The sequence below is a fragment of the Rana temporaria genome, chromosome 9 (genome assembly GCF_905171775.1).
Source record: "Rana temporaria chromosome 9, aRanTem1.1, whole genome shotgun sequence".
NCBI classification, from domain to species: Eukaryota; Metazoa; Chordata; class Amphibia; order Anura; family Ranidae; genus Rana; species Rana temporaria.
Genome location: NC_053497.1, coordinates 94,705,512 through 94,724,773, shown reverse-complemented (window position 1 = coordinate 94,724,773; position 19,262 = coordinate 94,705,512). Strand labels below are relative to the sequence as shown.

The following is a 19,262-nucleotide window of genomic DNA, read 5'->3' as shown; positions in this document are numbered from 1 at the left end:
CGTATTTTTGAATATGTTCAGGTGTTTTTAACTAGCCTTGCAGGATAAATGTCATTTTTGCATGTGTGCGCTATAATCTGTTTTGTACTGTATTTGGTCTTATAGCAGCACCAGCTTAGATGTATAGCATTTTTAGGGTGTGCCCACCAAGTATCTTTTTGTATTTTGTATAGACCCTGACCAGGTCTCTTGGCTGGAGCACCCCTCCCCCTCTTCATTACCTCACATTAGTGGCCACCATTGTATAGGAAGAATCCCTTGAGTTCTCCCACATAGAGGAGTATATCTCCCATGGTTGAGACCCAGGTTCTTTCATTCTATTACTAGGGTAGGACCCACTAATTCGGGGTACTTTGTCGCAGTAAGTGGGCGTAGCACTATATGACTATATAGTGTGACCAAACCCCCGTATTTTTGAATATGTTCAGGTGTTTTTAACTAGCCTTGCAGGATAAATGTCATTTTTGCATGTGTGCGCTATAATCTGTTTTGTACTGTATTTGGTCTTATAGCAGCACCAGCTTAGATGTATAGCATTTTTAGGGTGTGCCCACCAAGTATCTTTTTGTATTTTGTATAGACCCTGACCAGGTCTCTTGGCTGGAGCACCCCTCCCCCTCTTCATTACCTCACATTAGTGGCCACCATTGTATAGGAAGAATCCCTTCAGTTCTCCCACATAGAGGAGTATATCTCCCATGGTTGAGACCCAGGTTCTTTCATTCTATTACTAGGGTAGGACCCACTAATTCGGGGTACTTTGTCGCAGTAAGTGGGCTTAGCACTATATGACTATATAGTGTGACCAAACCCCCGTATTTTTGAATATGTTCAGGTGTTTTTAACTAGCCTTGCAGGATAAATGTCATTTTTGCATGTGTGCGCTATAATCTGTTTTGTACTGTATTTGGTCTTATAGCAGCACCAGCTTAGATGTATAGCATTTTTAGGGTGTGCCCACCAAGTATCTTTTTGTATTTTGTATAGACCCTGACCAGGTCTCTTGGCTGGAGCACCCCTCCCCCTCTTCATTACCTCACATTAGTGGCCACCATTGTATAGGAAGAATCCCTTCAGTTCTCCCACATAGAGGAGTATATCTCCCATGGTTGAGACCCAGGTTCTTTCATTCTATTACTAGGGTAGGACCCACTAATTCGGGGTACTTTGTCGCAGTAAGTGGGCTTAGCACTATATGACTATATAGTGTGACCAAACCCCCTGTATTTTTGAATATGTTCAGGTGTTTTTAACTAGCCTTGCAGGATAAATGTCATTTTTGCATGTGTGCGCTATAATCTGTTTTGTACTGTATTTGGTCTTATAGCAGCACCAGCTTAGATGTATAGCATTTTTAGGGTGTGCCCACCAAGTATCTTTTTGTATTTTGTATAGACCCTGACCAGGTCTCTTGGCTGGAGCACCCCTCCCCCTCTTCATTACCTCACATTAGTGGCCACCATTGTATAGGAAGAATCCCTTCAGTTCTCCCACATAGAGGAGTATATCTCCCATGGTTGAGACCCAGGTTCTTTCATTCTATTACTAGGGTAGGACCCACTAATTCGGGGTACTTTGTCGCAGTAAGTGGGCTTAGCACTATATGACTATATAGTGTGACCAAACCCCCGTATTTTTGAATATGTTCAGGTGTTTTTAACTAGCCTTGCAGGATAAATGTCATTTTTGCATGTGTGCGCTATAATCTGTTTTGTACTGTATTTGGTCTTATAGCAGCACCAGCTTAGATGTATAGCATTTTTAGGGTGTGCCCACCAAGTATCTTTTTGTATTTTGTATAGACCCTGACCAGGTCTCTTGGCTGGAGCACCCCTCCCCCTCTTCATTACCTCACATTAGTGGCCACCATTGTATAGGAAGAATCCCTTGAGTTCTCCCACATAGAGGAGTATATCTCCCATGGTTGAGACCCAGGTTCTTTCATTCTATTACTAGGGTAGGACCCACTAATTCGGGGTACTTTGTCGCAGTAAGTGGGCTTAGCACTATATGACTATATAGTGTGACCAAACCCCCGTATTTTTGAATATGTTCAGGTGTTTTTAACTAGCCTTGCAGGATAAATGTCATTTTTGCATGTGTGCGCTATAATCTGTTTAGTACAATTATGAGTGAGGTCTTGAGAGCTCAGGGCTAAGCATGGATTTCCTAGGTGAAATCTTGTGGGTTTTTTTTAAGCACCCGGGGGTTTCAGGCCTTTCATATTAGGAGAAAGATGGGGCTAATGGTAGCTGCTATTACCTGCTATTAAATGTAGGTGACTGGTTTTTACTATTACAGATTTTCTTTCTATCAGACAAGTTTTAAAACATTTCCACAACAAAGGGCTATATTAAAAGCAGAAGCAGAAACATGCCCAAACATTTCTAGAGTTTATAATCTTCAACAAACAAGGCAGTAAAATGATCTAAAGAGTAAATATGTTATTTGAAACTTAGCATATAAAGTGAAAGAGCGAAACAGCTTTACTGGGAGTGAAGAAAGCATCAGGACATAAACTTTTTAGGTGTCAATTAAAATACAGGTGATTAATAATAAATTATGATGGAATTACAAGTGCAGTGAACCTGTTACCAGCTTATGAATCTATACAGTCACCATCCGTGATATGACCATGGTATTAAAAGTGAAATAACACATACACTAACAGATAGCTATCATTTCATCAAAATGTACTATATGTTCTCTTTAAAACTGTGCTATGGTACAACTCCAATGTCGTAACATGTACTTTTGGGGGCAGACTAGTGAAGGTTAAATCTTTAAAAATTCTGAATATATTATTATATTAATAACAATTTATAACAGCAGTCACTGCAGCTAAAAATATGACACTAAGTTATAATATTACTTTAAGACAGTCTTTTAACAGTGGAAAAAAAGTCCTTACATTTTATATTTTCCATCACTTTCTGTCTAAGGCCGGCCATACATGGTGCAAACTTTTATCCTGCAACCTGTGAAATTTGCATGATTCCCCCATCAACACAGACAGTGCTGACAGGGGAATAAGCAATTGTCTTCTACCGGGAAAGACGGCTTCCCCCGCCCGCCCACGCTTGCGATAATTGGAAGGAAATCCGGCAGGCTGGGTTTACCCAAGTTGATCGATCAACCAACTTGGTACATTCGGCTTGCCCATTAACGTGATTGAAGTTTGAGCCTCTTAGTATAAACAATAAAGGAATAGTAGTACCATCATCCTAAAAGTCAATTAGAATAGAATTTGGGACTAAGGGGACCCCAAGAACCCAAAGGACCAAAGAAATGGGGGGCAAGAGGGCTATATCGGTACTATAGAGAAAAGTAAATTCAGGAAGTAGAAAAAGTAGTTAAAAGATATATATCAATTTATTAACATAGTATCAAAAACACATAATCATAAAAAACATCAGGACAATAATACAAAAGAAAACATATATTTCTGGACCAACTAGACAGGTCACCGGGCTACAGTAGTCCCCGAGGGGAGAGTCACAGTGAAAATGGAGGTCACACAGAACAAGGTCTCAACTAGTTTTGCGACTGAGTCGCTTCGTCAGGAGAAATCTATGGAGAGAACACCCAATCGCCTGGAAGTCGCAGCCGCCCGTAGGAGGATCTCCCACGGCGACCAAGGGGGACAACTGCGGTGGTGAACCTGTTTGACTGTGTAAAATTCAAAGTGAAGATAAAAAGGGGGAAGGGGCCCTAGGACCCAGTTGCCAAGTGACAGATATGCGACCAGTGGGTTACAGCAGCCGCACAATAATACAGGGTAAAATGTAGGTACCAATGTAGGATTTTAGTGCAATCTAACAAATACGGGGCAACTTTTTGCTTGGTGGAGCACGGAGAAGTCCTAATGCCTGGTGTCCAACACCAATGGCCCATTAACGGTTTTAAGCTCAGCCAGTTCCTGCTGAACAGGCCAAGATTTGAATCGTGTACAGGTGGCCTTAGAGATAGCAGTCACGAGGATACATAGGGAGGGTAAATCTCCCCAGTGGGAATGCAGAAACCATGACATTTTTTTAAAAGGTTCTAATCCTTCCACACTCTCTTAAAAAATAAAGAAAAACACTTTCGCGATACATACACTTACAACTATTATGCTGCGTTTACACGCTCGGAATTTCCGACAAAAAATGTTCGATGGGAGCTTGTTGTCGGAAATTCCGACCATGTGTTGGCTCCATCGGACATTTGCTGTCGGAATTTCCAACAACAAAAATTTCCGATAACAAAATCCGTGTGTAGACAATTCCGACGCACAAAATTCCACGCATGCTCTAAATCAAGTACGAGATGAAAGCACTCGGTCTGGTAAAACTAGCGTTCATAATGGAGATAGCACATTTGTCACGCTGCAAAGCAGAGCAATCTGAAACTCAGAAACGAGCTGACAAGAACGAACTGACTACACGCACTGACAAACAGATACAAACTCACAAGCACAAACTGAAGAGCAGTAACGGACTGAAATGCACGAGGCTGAAAAGCGCGAATCATCTCTCACCAAACTTCTACTAACACAAGATTAGCAGAAGGAGCCCAAAGGGTGGCGCACTTGGTATTGAACTTCCCTTGTATGGTGCCGTCGTACATGTTGTACGTGACCGCGTTCTTGGCAATCGTAATTTCCGACAACATTTGTGTGCGACCGTGTGTATGCAAGACCAGTTTTAGCCAAACAAAATCCGTCAGAAAAAAATCAACGGCTTTATTGTCAGAATGTCCGCTCGTGTGTACGCGGCATAAGAATTACCATGTCTCATTCTGATTCCCTGTCTCCCTACTGATTATGCAATGTTATAGCTGGTATCACTGTCCAATTATGAGTGAGGTCTTGAGAGCTCAGGGCTAAGCATGGATTTCCTAGGTGAAATCTTGTGTTTTTTTTTTAAGCACCCGGGGGTTTCAGGCCTTTCATATTAGGAGAAAGATGGGGCTAATGGTAGCTGCTATTACCTGCTATTAAATGTAGGTGACTGGTTTTTACTATTACAGATTTTCTTTCTATCAGACAAGTTTTAAAACATTTCCACAACAAAGGGCTATATTAAAAGCAGAAGCAGAAACATGCCCAAACATTTCTAGAGTTTATAATCTTCAACAAACAAGGCAGTAAAATGATCTAAAGAGTAAATATGTTATTTGAAACTTAGCATATAAAGTGAAAGAGCGAAACAGCTTTACTGGGAGTGAAGAAAGCATCAGGACATAAACTTTTTAGGTGTCAATTAAAATACAGGTGATTAATAATAAATTATGATGGAATTACAAGTGCAGTGAACCTGTTACCAGCTTATGAATCTATACAGTCACCATCCGTGATATAACCATGGTATTAAAAGTGAAATAACACATACACTAAAAGATAGCTATCATTTCATCAAAATGTACTATATGTTCTCTTTAAAACTGTGCTATGGTACAACTCCAAGGTCGTAACATGTACTTTTGGGGGCAGACTAGTGAAGGTTTAATCTTTAAAAATTCTGAATATATTATTATATTAATAACAATTTATAACAGCAGTCACTGCAGCTAAAAATATGACACTAAGTTATAATATTACTTTAAGACAGTCTTTTAACAGTGGAAAAATAGTCCTTACATGCAGTGGAGAAAGGTGACTGTATAGTACACTTGACTGTGACCTAATCAAATAGCTGCAATACTTAACTATAAAATCTCTTCTTTTAGAGAGCTTCATTAAATATCAACTTGACATCTTTTTGAAAAACCATTTTATGAGTGTAGAAAAAAAAAGTTCAGCTGAGAATGAACATAACTCATGAAATTATGGAAGCTAGCTATACTTTAGAGAATTTGATGCATTTAAAAATAGTGAAAAGGGCATTTTAGTGTTTTTGCAGGAATCCTTTATAAAGAAAGCATGGGATATTCTTGAAATGGAATTAACCCCATTGATTTAACGGTTTCAGGGCGTGCAAGAAAACATGAAGGGCCCCCCTGTCCCCCTGACTGGGGCCCTTCCCACTTATCCCAGGGCCGTTTACTCTCACCATAAGGCCCTTTATTATTGTACTGCAGCAGGCCACCTTCCTGTTGTCTTGTGGTCCACTGATAATCCTGCCACTGGTGTCAGTAGTTTTTTATTTTTGTTGTTTTATTTTTATTTTTACCATTTAAATTTAATAAACATTTTTTTTACAATTTTTTTTTTTTTTTTACGAACCCTGTTGTGGGGGCTTTGGTGAAATGTCATGGGTCTAAACAGACTCCTGATGTCTCACTTTTGAGACAGAGAAAGAGAACATATTCATCGGTTCCTTTTTCTGCAGCCTCGGCTTCACAGAATTAATGAACAGGAATAACTCTGTACAGAGCTTCCCATTCATTCATAAACTGTTCAGTACAGACCACTGACTCTATTCATTAAGACAAGAAAGGGGCCGGACAATTAAAATTTTCCAGCCCCTTTCCCTGCTCTCCATCCATGGGGTGAGGGGGGGGCCAGGGAAGCACACAGGGGCCTGGGGCAGAAAAGCAGGGATAAGGGGGAGGCAAGACCGGCATGTGGAGGAACCATTTCCCTCCTGCAGCTGTTGAATGTCTGTGGGAGCGAAAGGAGGACAAGTGGGCATTCAGCAGCTACATGGAGGGATCGGTTCCTCTTCATGCTGCCACCCCTGCCACCCACCTATCCAGGCATACAGGGGGTCTCCCTGGAGCATGGGGCCGGGTCGCAATGGCGACCCCTGTACTTACGCCCTTGTCATGAATGATAACAGTCACAATTGCTTGTGCGCTCAACTGATCTATCAAGCCATCAAATGGCTGGTATCATAACTGATCACACATGAAGCACCATGGTAACTGCAGATCAAACAGAGACAAAGCCACTTTCTTGGCTGTAAAGGATGGGAGGGTTTAGTTCCACTTTAATGGAAAACCACAACTGTTATCTTGTTTTGGGTGGCTATTGGTTGGTTACGTCATCCCCTTCCTTTTTATAATGCAATGGTGAACTTTCCTGATGGTAATTTGTGTCTCTACATCTTCCCATGGGTACTAATACAGCAGCTGAAATCCTCAATAATTAATTTATTTGATACTATGGGAGTAATTTACTAAAACTGGAGAGTGCAAAATCTGGTGCAGCTCTGCATAGAATACAATTAGCTTTCAGTTTTTTTTTTTCATTTTAGAGGCTTAACGTGTTACTAAACCCAGTGCCCAGTGCCCTGCATTCACTATATCTGGTTTCCCACAGAACATGGAAATTATTTTAGTAAATATAAACTGCTAAATACCCTTTCTCATCTGCAGTTTATAGCAGTAGTCTTGTGAATCCTATCAGCTACTGGTTAAAGCTTGTAGGAGGAGTTTTCATTCTGTTCTGACTGTCCTATGAGGCTGCAGGACCCCTGATCCTCTGTGTGAACAGTATACTGATTACATGCACCCTCTCAAGAAAAAAAGACTCTCTAGCAATACACACAAAACAGCATGTGCAGAGGGACTCCAAAGGCTCTGCTCTATCAGCAGATGCATTGGGGGCAGTGGAAGAAGGGAAGCATCAGAGAAGACAGGATCAAGTAGCCTTTTTACACAATGCAGAGGTTTAAGCCTGTAGATTCCACAATAAGTATAACAAGCATGCTTTACTGCAGGCATGTCCAAAGTCTGGCCCGCGGGCCAAATGCGGCCCCCCTGTTGATTTAATATGGCCCCCCTGGGGATTTGGATATATATATTGTTTGTGGCCCCCAGGGCCACAAAAGATATATACTGTATTTATCGGTGCTGCCTTGGAGGGGACATGACGAGTGCCGTCAGATTAGAGAATCTCCTGTTTACTCAGCAGCGTCTGTATTGGAAGTCCCGTCTCCTGGGATGTCATTGGACGACTGTTCTGTCTATCATAGGAGGCGGGACTTTGTATTAAAGAGGCCACTGATTTGTAATCTGTCGGCACTCGTCCCGCCCCCCTACCTCCGAGGTTGCAGATGGGCATCGATCAGGCTGCACTGATGGCAATGGTAAGGCTGCATTTATGGCACATGTGAGGCTGCATTGGTTGCAATGGTAAGGCTGCATTGATTGCAATGGTAAGGCTGCATTCATGGCACGTGTGAGGCTGCATTCATGGCAATGGTAAGCCTGTGTGTGTTATACGCCGATAAATACGGTATATCCAAATAACACACCCAAGCTCATCCTTAGTCCTAAGCAGCGCTCTGGGATTCGTTGGGGCCACAAAATAAATATATACAGTATATCCAAATAACACGCCCAAGCTCATCTCTTCACCACACACAGCCACATAGGCAAGAGAATTCTTGTTGGGCCCTGTATTAGTGCTCAGACGAACACACTTAGACTGAATTTTAATGGTTCAAAGAATGTCAGGCAAAATGGTCAGCCCTCACGCATGTTCACTTCATCAAATCTGGCCCTCTTTGAAAAAAGTTTGGACACCCCTGCTTTACTGTATATACAGACTGATTTTACTGTTGTGGGTTTAGTAACACTTTAAATGAGCATTTATTGAACAAGCACTCTACAGTTTTAGTAAATTAACCCCTATGAATAATTAATCTATTATATGGCTTTGTAAAAGTTGTGTCATTAGACTTGGAAGGAAGAGGGTTTCCTGATAGGGATAAGTCCCTGAGAAATACAGTAAGTCAGTTTAATGCCCTGTACACACGATCGGACCTTTGTCCGACCAAATTCACATCGGAATTCCGACAGAATTCCATCGGAGAAAAAGAGAACATGTTCTCTATGTAAAGTTTGATGGAATTCATTGGAATTTCCAATGGGGCATATACACAGTCGGAATTTCCGATGGGAAAAGTCTGTCTGACTTTTACCATCAGAAATTCCGATCGGGTGTACGGGGCATAAGTTTCAAAGGATTTTAAAGGATGACCTTTAAAATAATGTGCCAGTCCACTCAATATTAATTTGTTTGTGTATTGTGTGGATGCAGGTGGTTTGAGCCTTTCCCTGCCTTCATTTATCTCGGATTCAGAGCTGGAAGACATCTGCAGAGACAGCTTCTGGTATGTGAAGTGTGTTTTTTTAACATATGTTTGCAAAAGTTAGTAACTGAGTCAGTTTTTTTAATTTGCTTTTGGAATTTAGGTCAGCTTAGCTGACTGGTGAAACAGAATTTATAGTAGATTTTTCTCTTTTTTCTTTAATGGGAAATACCACTTCCAAGTGCACATTTAGTGAGGTCTATTTGGCAGGTGTGACTGTACTACAGGGCAAGTTGGACAGAATTATACATCGTTTAACAGACAAAACAGTTTCCATATTTTCTTTCCAACTGTGTATTAAACAGAGGTTCCATTTTATTGCGGTAGGCACTCACCGTTCTGAGGATTTAATATATGATGTTTATTAAAGGTCCACCCTCCCAAGTTTGAAGAATCCATCTCAAAGCCTTGCAAGATGACTGTCCTCTTTTCCCATAGCACAAGATCCGGGCATGACTCATACTCGTATCCAACAGATACTTCATAAAAAGAAAAAGAAATAACAGTTTAAATCCATGTCCTTCTTTTAACGCATGTTCATATACCAAACAATATGATCTAGTTTACAGGTAACTTGATCATTCGCAAATCAGATCTGATGACTCCAGTATTTGTTTATTAGAAATATAAATCATTGATGTTTGTATGTCCCTTTGAAGAATTTGCAACATTTTTCTTCTTTTCAGCCAGCAGACATGTTATCTCCAAATGAAAAAGCAACCAAGTGAAATTGCATCTATTACGGTTTGCCTAAAGCACAGAGAAGTCATATTTCAGCTCAGAGAATGCTGAAAGCACAAAGTAACTAGGGGACAGATTATTCCTTACAATTACAAAGCACACTTACAGTCCTATTTGGAAATCTAGAACAGACCAATAGCCATTAAATGATCATCTTCCTTGTCGGGGGGAATCTACAATGGATAGCTTTTCTGGAAAGTGTTGCAGATCTTGTATTTGGTTATTTTTGTTTTAGCCTTTTTTGTATAGGTTTACCCAGAACACTCTCTTCTTTGTCTATAAATCATTTCAGACTATATTTATTAAACAGAATGTGTGAACAATATAATGATATTAAAGTAACTATGTCAGTATTAAAAGTGCACTCTGAAAGGTGTACCTATTAACCACTTAAGACCCGGACCATTATGCAGGTAAAGGACCTGACCAGTTTTTGCGATTCGGCACTGCGTCGCTTTAACTGACAATTGCGTGGACGTGCGATGTGGCTCCCAAACAAAATCGGCGTCCTTTTTTTCCCACAAATAGAGATTTCTTTTGGTGGTATTTGATCACCTCTGCGGTTTTTATTTTTTGTGCTATAAACAAAAATAGAGCGACAATTTTGAAAAAAAAAACAATGGGGTGGATTCAAGAAGCAATTGCGCTTGTGTAACCATAGGTTACACAGCGCAATTGCTTACTTGCCCCGGTGTAACGAGTGCTCCTGATTCAGGAACCTCGTTACGCCGACTGCAGCCTAAGATATGCGTGGCATAAGGCTCTTATGCCCGCATATCTTAGGCTGCATTCTTGCGATGGCCGCTAGGTGGCGTTCCCGTTGTGCTCAGCGTATAGTATGCAAATTGCATACTAACACCGATTCACAACGTTGCGCGAGCCCTGCGTACGCAATTTACGTTGTTTCTGTACGGCGGTTTTTGCGTAAGGCTGCCCCTGCTAGTAGCAGGGGCAGCCAATGTTACGTATACCCGTCGTTCCCGCGTCGCGAAATTTAAAATTTACGTAGTTTGCGTAAGTGAATCGTGAATGGCGCTGGACGCCATTCACGTTCACTTTGAAGCAAAAGACGTCCTTGCGACAACATTTGCCGCAATGCACATCGCGAAAGTTTCCCGACGGAGCATGTGCTCTACGCTCGGCGCGGGAACGCGCCTAATTTAAATGATTCCCACCCCTACGGGATCATTTAAATTGCGCGCGCTTGTGCCGGGCATTTTGCCGGCGCGCCCACGCAATTTACGGAGCTTCTGCTCCGTGAATCGAGGGCAGCGCAAAAAAATTGCGGGGCGCAGGGCAAAATCGTTGCCCTGCGCCTCCGTAATAAATGCGCAAATCTACTTGAATCCGGCCCAATATTTTTTACTTTTTGCTATAAGAAATACCCCCAAAAGAGATTTAAAAAAACTTTTTTTTTTTTCTCAGTTTAGGCCGATACATATTCTTCTACCTATTTTTGTTAAAAAAAATCGCAATAAGCATTTATCGATTGGTTTGCGCACAATTTATAGCGTTTACAAAATAGGGGATAGTTTTATTGCATTTTTATTAATATATATTTTTTTACTACTAATAGCGGCGATCAGCGATTTTTTTTCATGACCGCGACATTATGGCGGACACATCGGACAATTTTGACCATATTAATTTTCACAGCAACAAGTGCTATAAAAATGCATTGTTTACTGTGAAAATGACAATTGCAGTTTGGGAGTTAACCACTAGGGGGCGCTAAAGGGGTTAAGTGTGACCTCATATGTGTTTCTAACTGTAGGGGGGCGGGGCTGGACTTGTGACGTCATTGATCGTGTTTCACTATATCAGGGAACATACGATCAATGACAGTGCCACTGTGAAGAACGGGGAAGTTGTGTTAACACACACCTCTACCCGTTCTTCAGCTCCGGAGGACCGATCGCGGGACACCGGCGGTGATCGGGTCTGCGGGTCCCGCGGGCGCGGTCACGGAGCTTCGGACCAGGTCGCGTGCGCGCGCCCCCACGGCTGGGCTTAAAGGGCCACGTACAGATACGTGGATGTGCCCAGCCGTGCCATTCTGCCAACGTATATCGGCGTGAAGGGGTCCTTAAGTGGTTAAATGAGAGTTTAAATACTTACCTCTACCTGTTCCCACACTGTCTAACACTGCTTTGCTCAAGTGAAGTTTCAGGAAACAAACAATTCTGGGAGTGTCAGTCTTCTGGGTCCCCAACAGGTCTCAGTGGCTTATCACACCAACATCCATGTCACTACAGGATGCATTAGTGATGTGGAGGTCAGCAGGATTAACCACTGAGCACTGTGGAGGACCCAGGAGAATCCAGGTAATTATGTTAAATTCTTGACTAGAGAAAGATTGTTACCATACATCAATGCCATTAAATAGACATGGGCTGCAGCCGTTTCAGAGCATATAACTAGCATCTTTCTTGCTATGTTGATGTACCATCAATGCTGTTATTTATACCTCAAGTCTATTTTTCTCTTTTTCCTTGAATAGTTCTTATTGTTCCATTTTTCCTCTTTTCTTTTAGCTACATAGATAGTCTTAGAAATAAGCCTTGGCGTGTTCAGACAGCATTTGTCCCCTGGCATTGAGTCCACTGCAGAAATTTGTTTTTGTAAGTTGTTCTTTTCTTATATTAAGCCGTTATATTCATATGTTGTAGATTGATTCCCATTTTATGATAATTAAATAAAATTTGCTCTACTCTACTTGTTTTAGCTGGTCCTTGAATGCCCCCTATGGTCACCTGTAGCACATGGTTCTTCAGACGCAGAAAGACACCTGTGACTTTTTGTAGGGAATTGACTAAAATTCAAAGAGATCCGGTAATGAACATGCACATGTATATATTAAACTGTTTTGTATTCAAAATGTTAAAGTATATCATATATACTCTTAAATCAACTGTTGATGTCATTATTATATGTATGTGTTTTCTTAATAGAAGGCTTGTACCCCTAATTGGACAGCATCCCCTGAAGAAGCCCGACCTATGGGCAAAACATGTTGGGAACTCCATCCTATAGTGCTGTATCCATAAAATATTGTTGATCTTCACTCGCTAATTGTTATGTTTTAACAATTTTTAATTTTTCCTTAAAATAAAAAAATCTTTGCATAAAATCTTGTTGATCTGTACTTGCCAATTGTTATGTTATAACAATAAGGTAAACTGTCAGTGCACAAGACTAGTGCATAAAAAATACAAATAAATATGGACAGAGGATAGATTTAAAAAACACACAGTCACAGTTCTTTAGTCCATATTCTAATATGTGGTGATAACCAATCATCCTCTGCGTTCCACGCTGGTTCTGGCCGGCTTCCTGATTACCACAGGATGAACTACTACACTCTCCTGCCTACCTGTGAGCCTGGATGCACCTGAGACCAGACCGTACCGCGATTACAACACACAGATGAGCCCGTTTTTTATACATGTTTGTAAGTGCTTTTCCTTTCAAACTCAATACATTGTGACTAACATATTGCACTTAGGTGGCGCTTCCTGTTTTGTTCAATTGTTATGTTTTAACAATTATTTTTTTCCTTAAAATAAAAAAAATCTATAGCTGATATTATTTCAGTTTATTTTGCACCTTTAAAATCCCAATCCCTCTTTCTACATTTAACTAATTAAGGGATGTGGTGCTAATATTAAGTTGATCTGCCCATGTTTCAAAAATCCTTCTCTCATACTATGCAGCTGACAATAATCAGTCCAGTTTCAAGAGAAACGACAGGCATTGAGTAGAGATCCCAATCCAATCCACCCCAACAAATTAAAAATGGTCATAGAAAAAGTCTAATTTAAAATGAATTATTTGTAGATCTATTGATGCCATTACTTTTTCTGATGGTCTTTGCTAGACATGTGCAATTTGTTTCGGTCGGAATCAAAATTTTTGATTATTATAAAATGTGGATGTATAACAATAGTAATACATTTTTTTGTTTAATTTCCTTTATTCGTTTTCTAATAAATTCCAAACTTTCAGAACAATTAGAATTCAAATCGGTTGAAAATGTATTGACAGATCCAAATTCTGTGTGAAGAATAGCTGATTGTCAAGGAGCAGGCTGGCCGCTGCATCCTTACCAAACAATGACTCATCAGCTGTCAGTGGGTTTCCCCCACTGATAGTTGAATGTAAACAAAAGAATGCCGCCAATGAAAAAAAAAAGAGGAGAAAAACAGCACCCCCCCATTCATACCAGGCTATTCGGGTCTGATATTTATTTTAATGGGGAAGCCCATACTAAAAAAAACGGAATGGGGCCCCCCAAAATTTATAGTAGACCCTTATCCAAACATGCAGCCCGGCAGGTCAGGAAAGGAGGGGGTGAGTAAGTGCTACTTCTGAACTATACCAGGTCACATGTTCTCAACATGGGGGGTGCTTTGGGGTAGAAAGGGCTCCCCTCCAAAAGCACCTTGCCCCAAGAGCCTCTTCCCCACAACCGATAGTTGTGAGGGTCTGCGAGCAGGGGAATTATTGGAATCTCGAAAGATCCTGCCCCCTATGTGAATGAGTAAGGTACACTGCACCCCTACTCATTCATCCCAAAAAGTGTCAAAAATAATTAAAAACATGGAGACAGTTTTTGACAATTGCTGTATTAAAAATAACATGTCCCCCAAAGTAAATCCAGTGTAAATCACAATGAACAGCGATCAAAGCTATAAAAATGCACTGATTACTGTATAAATGTGACTGGCGGGGAATGGGTTAACACTAGGTGGCGATCAAGGGGTTAAATGTGTATCCTAGGGAGTGATTCTAACTGTAGGGGGAGGGTACTCACAAGGGTAGGAGACCGATCGGTGGTACTCTGTACTGGGAACACACCATTGGTCTCCTCTCCTCTGACAGAACATGTCCACGGTCCTGCTGTGTTCATGGGCAATCGCCCGGGGGCCCGGCGGAAATCGTGGGCCGCCGGGCACAAAAGACGTGGAACTTCATCGTTCATGCCACAAATAGACGCAAGGAAAAAATTTTGACAGCAGAGAAAATAAAAGTTGAGAGAGGTGGACAAATAACAGCAGCGATAGAGAAATAGACACTAAAGCTAGTATGGGGGAGCTCTGGCCTGCTCCCTTTCACCCTTCCATGGCTATTAAAGGGGTTGTAAAGGTTCATGTTTGTTCACCTTAATGCACCCTATGCATTAAGGTGAAAAAACATTTGTGACTGCAGACCCCCCAGCCCCCGTTAACTTACCTGAGCCCTCGAAAGTTCCGCTGCGAGAACGTGCTTGATGTTGGCCCGGTCTTTTCGGCTGTTCTTGGCTTTTCATTGAATAGATTGATAGCAGCGCAGCCATTGGTTTGTGCTGCTGTCAATCAACTCCAATGACGCGAGGGCCGAGTCCTGTAGTCAGTGGCTTATAGACGCTGGATACAGGACTCGGGAGCACGCCCGCAAGCTAACCCCCTTAGGATAGCGCTTCCCAGAGGGGGTTAGCTAATGCGGGGAGGAGCCAAGACAGCTGCCCAGGGACCCCAGAAGATGTGGGTAGGGGCCACTCTATGCAAAACGAGCTGCACAGTGGAGGTAAGTATAACATGTTTGTTATTTAAGAAAAAAAAGGAAAGCTTTATAACCACTTTAAGTGGGAAAGACTTCCTTACTGACTAATAGGGAGTTATGGGAAATTGGTGCAGAAAGACTAGACTTGTGATGGCGAACCTTTTTGAGCCTGAGTTCCCAAACATTGACACAAAAACATCGGCATTTATTTCAAAGTGCCAACACAGAATTAAACCTACCAGTGGCTCTGTACAGAGCATGGGACTGATCATCCCTCTGAATGAACCCTAAGGGACCAAAACATTTACAATTCTGCCAGATTCGCTCAGAATGCAGGGTTCAGGAATGCGTTGTGCTCAGAATGCAGGGTTTAGGAATGTGTTTTGCTTTAGAATGCAGGGTTCAGGAATGTATTGTGCTCAGAATGCAGGGTTCAGGAATGCATTGTGCTCAGAATGCAGCGTTCCGAAATATATTGTGCTCAGAATACAGGGATTAGGATCAGGAATGGGTTTTGCTCAGAATGCAGGGTTCAGGAATGTGTTTTGCTCAAAATGCAAAGTTCCGGAATACGTTGTACTCGGAATGCAGGGTTCAGGAATGTGTTGTGCTCAGAATGCAGGGATCAGGAATGCGTTGTGCTCAGAATGCAGGGATCAGGAATGCGTTGTGCTCAGAATGCAGGGTTCAGGAATGCGTTGTGCTCAAGATGCAGGGTTCAGGAATGTGTTGTGCTCAGAATTCAGGGTTCTAGAATGCGTTGTACTCAGAATTCAGGGTTCAGGAATGAGTTGTGCTCAGAATGCAGGGATCAGGAATGCGTTGTGCTCAGAATGCAGGGTTCTAGAATGCGTTGTGCTCGGGATGCAGGGTTCAGGAATGCATTGTGCTCAGAATACAGGGATTAGGAATGTGTTTTTCCTTAGAATGCAGGGTACAGTAATGCATCTTGCTCAGAATGCAGGGATCAGGAATGTGTTTTGCTTAGAATGCAGGGACCGGGAATGCGTTTTGCTCAGAATGCAGGGATCAGGAATGCGTTTTGCTCAGAATGCAGGGTTCAGGAATGCGTTTTGCTCAGAATGCACTGTGAAACATACAGTCACCTACTTGCCACATACACTGACCTACCAGACACATATACTGACCTACCAGACACATACACTCAGCTACCTGACACATACTTCCTGCACTACTCACACCCCCTCCCCCACACACAGTGCAATGTAGATCGGAGGATATATTCTCCTCCTTACCTCTCTATGGCCTCATCTCCCATCCCATCAGATCTCTCCCCAGCACTGAGCAGGCAGTATTGCAGGAATCCCCACCATCCAGCCGCTCCTTAGTGTCCCAGCCGCCGGGAGATCAGCTAGCAGCCACTACACCTCTCCCATTGTCATGATCTGCTCAGAGCACTGCCCACCCCCCTCCGCTGTTCTACAGGTTGCATTGCATTTGCCAGAGGGACAGGCTGTACCAAAGTAATCCTGGAACAGGGGGAGCTGGAATAGGGTGCCACAGAGAGGAATGCCTCACTGGGGGAGTAGGGAGGCAATAAACTGCACAGGATGATGCAAGAGGAAGGTAGTCGGCTCCTCCGTGCCTGCACCGCTAGTGCAAGTAACTACCGGGCTTGGGGATTCCCCCCCATTCTGGCGGCACACTACGTGCCCACAGAGAGGGATTGGCGTGCCAGCTGTGGCATAGGTTATGCCATCACTGGACTAGACCCTACCCTTCCAAGCTCTTCTTGCTAGATACCTAATAAAACACGGTTCTTAATAAATGCTGAAGCTACTTGCAGGAAATTGTTAATGTTAATGTGCTTGATAATGTTACTTTACCCTAATATGATACATTGTAGGATTTTATTGTTTATTCGATTTTATTTGTAAGGGCCCTTTCAAACAGATGTGCTTAAAAACGTGGTATGCACCACACCTAGAATGCATTGTTTGCAAAGAGTTGCATATTATTTAAAGAGATATATATTTACATGCTTTTTAAACACCAAAAGTGCACCAAAAACTCATCAAAGGTGAAAGGGCCCCTAAAGATGAAAATCAAATGCAATTAATACAGAAGAGATTCACTATATTTATGGTTTATTTTCAATGCGTCCACCTGTGTATATAATTTATTTATGAACTTTCACAGGCTCATTTAATAAGGCAAAAATTCAACTGCAGTAATCCACAGTAGCCAGTCATCATTAACCATTTCCCTGATCTGATTTCAGTACAACGTAATCCAGTTGCTATAGGTTACTGCACTTTGTATTTCAGCTTCAGTTTTGCTGTCTGCACTGCTATATTGAATTAGCCTGTAAAAGTAGTTGTATTAAGAAAAGCTTTTAAAGCTTCTCACATTGATATGAGCCATAAACATTTTGTTGGAATATTCAAGAGGTGGCAGAAAACAGTCTCAAAATGAAGCCTGACTCTTCTCTAGCAGAAAAGGCAGCCAAATTGAATTAACTTGAAAAAAAAGTCATTGATTCTTTCCATGGCTTTTTTCCAAATCCTCTATTAATAACTTGACTACCGTTCATTTTCAGATTTCATAACCCATCAATTCATTTTGTGGTGTAGAAGAATAACGATTAAGCATTCATCTAAAGAGAACAGGCGCCTTCTGTGCTTTTCCAATCATACACTGTGTCCAAGACTTTGTCCACCAGACAGTTATGCAAGTTGTATTGCCCAGTGAAATTATTTTCATAGCAGCTGTCAAGGTCCAGCATGTCTTTCATATAGCTTATTCTAATGGAAGTAATGTTTGTGCTTATTGACCAGCTAGAGAGAATGCATGGTGTCGACTGCAAATAAGGCTTTCTACCTGTAAAATTATTTTCTTGGAGTCCAATACTAGACACGTTTCTTTATATAAAACCCCCCCGCATGATGTGTTGGATCAAGCTATAGGTGGTATGAAACAAGCACAGTTTTTATCTACTTGCCTAGTGACTATCCATTGATTGCTTTAGCACTATAGATTGTATGCACCCCTTTTCTTTTATATATATATAATCTCTTGTTGTTTTTTTGTGAATTTTTCTATGAATATCTTTATGAATATCTTTATGAATATTATATGAGATTTCCCGCATGAACTGTCATTTGAATTGCTATGAATTCCATATATATGATCCAAATCTACTAGCTTTTTAATAATAATTTTAATCTTATTTTGTTTAAAATTTTAATTAGGTCACATTCCCAGTCAGGTTCAGTTAACTTTGCTGAGGTTTGCATATTAAATTTCCATACTAAACGGTAGAGCCAATAGGATACTGTTTAGCCTGTTATATCCTCCCTGGTCAAAGATGGCCCCTATAGAGCCTGATGAAGAAGCACGAATGCTTCCAACCCCGAGCCCCTTCCCCCCGAATTGTACCCGGAAATGACGTCATCCCACGGCTGTGCTCCACGGAACGCCGTCCTCCTTCTCCTGCTACCAAGAGTGTGTGGTTGGTTCACAGCTGCCAATAGAGGCAGGGAACAACGGGGATTCCACCCTACAACACTCTGGACAGACAAAGCATCCATCGCACCCGGGCACACAGCGGATGAAACCATTTACAGATAAGCCCTTTATTACTGCTCTTTTGTGAGTGTCACCTTTATATGAATTTCTTTTGAATAAAGATTTTAACTACTATGCTTAGAAGGCGCTTCCCTCTAATTTAAAGAAGATATCTTCTTTGAACTATTATTTAACTACAGAAGAGAAAAAAAAAAAAAACATTAAACCAATAGCCTAAGAACTATCGATTCGATCCAAAAACACCCCAAGAACATGTGATTTTGCCCCATTATCAAAACAGTTGGTTAATTCAAATAGAATTGCATTTTTACTAGGCAAATAGTAATGCCATTTTTTTTAAATATAATCAAATCTTAACCACCTGCCAACTGCACTATAGCTATCAGGGTAAAGGGCCAATCACAGTGGCCC

At 41.5% G+C, this 19,262-nt stretch overlaps 1 protein-coding gene across 2 annotated transcripts in view; it reads right to left on the bottom strand.

Annotated features, from left to right (window-relative positions):
- Window positions 1-19,262, bottom strand: part of TENM1 (teneurin transmembrane protein 1) — a 493,379-nt gene that overhangs the window by 170,442 nt on the left and 303,675 nt on the right. For both annotated transcript variants that reach the window (XM_040323926.1, XM_040323927.1), the window contains exon 17: window positions 9,356-9,499. In XM_040323926.1, coding sequence (XP_040179860.1) covers window positions 9,356-9,499 — 144 coding nt within the window. The remainder of the gene's footprint in view (window positions 1-9,355; window positions 9,500-19,262) is intronic.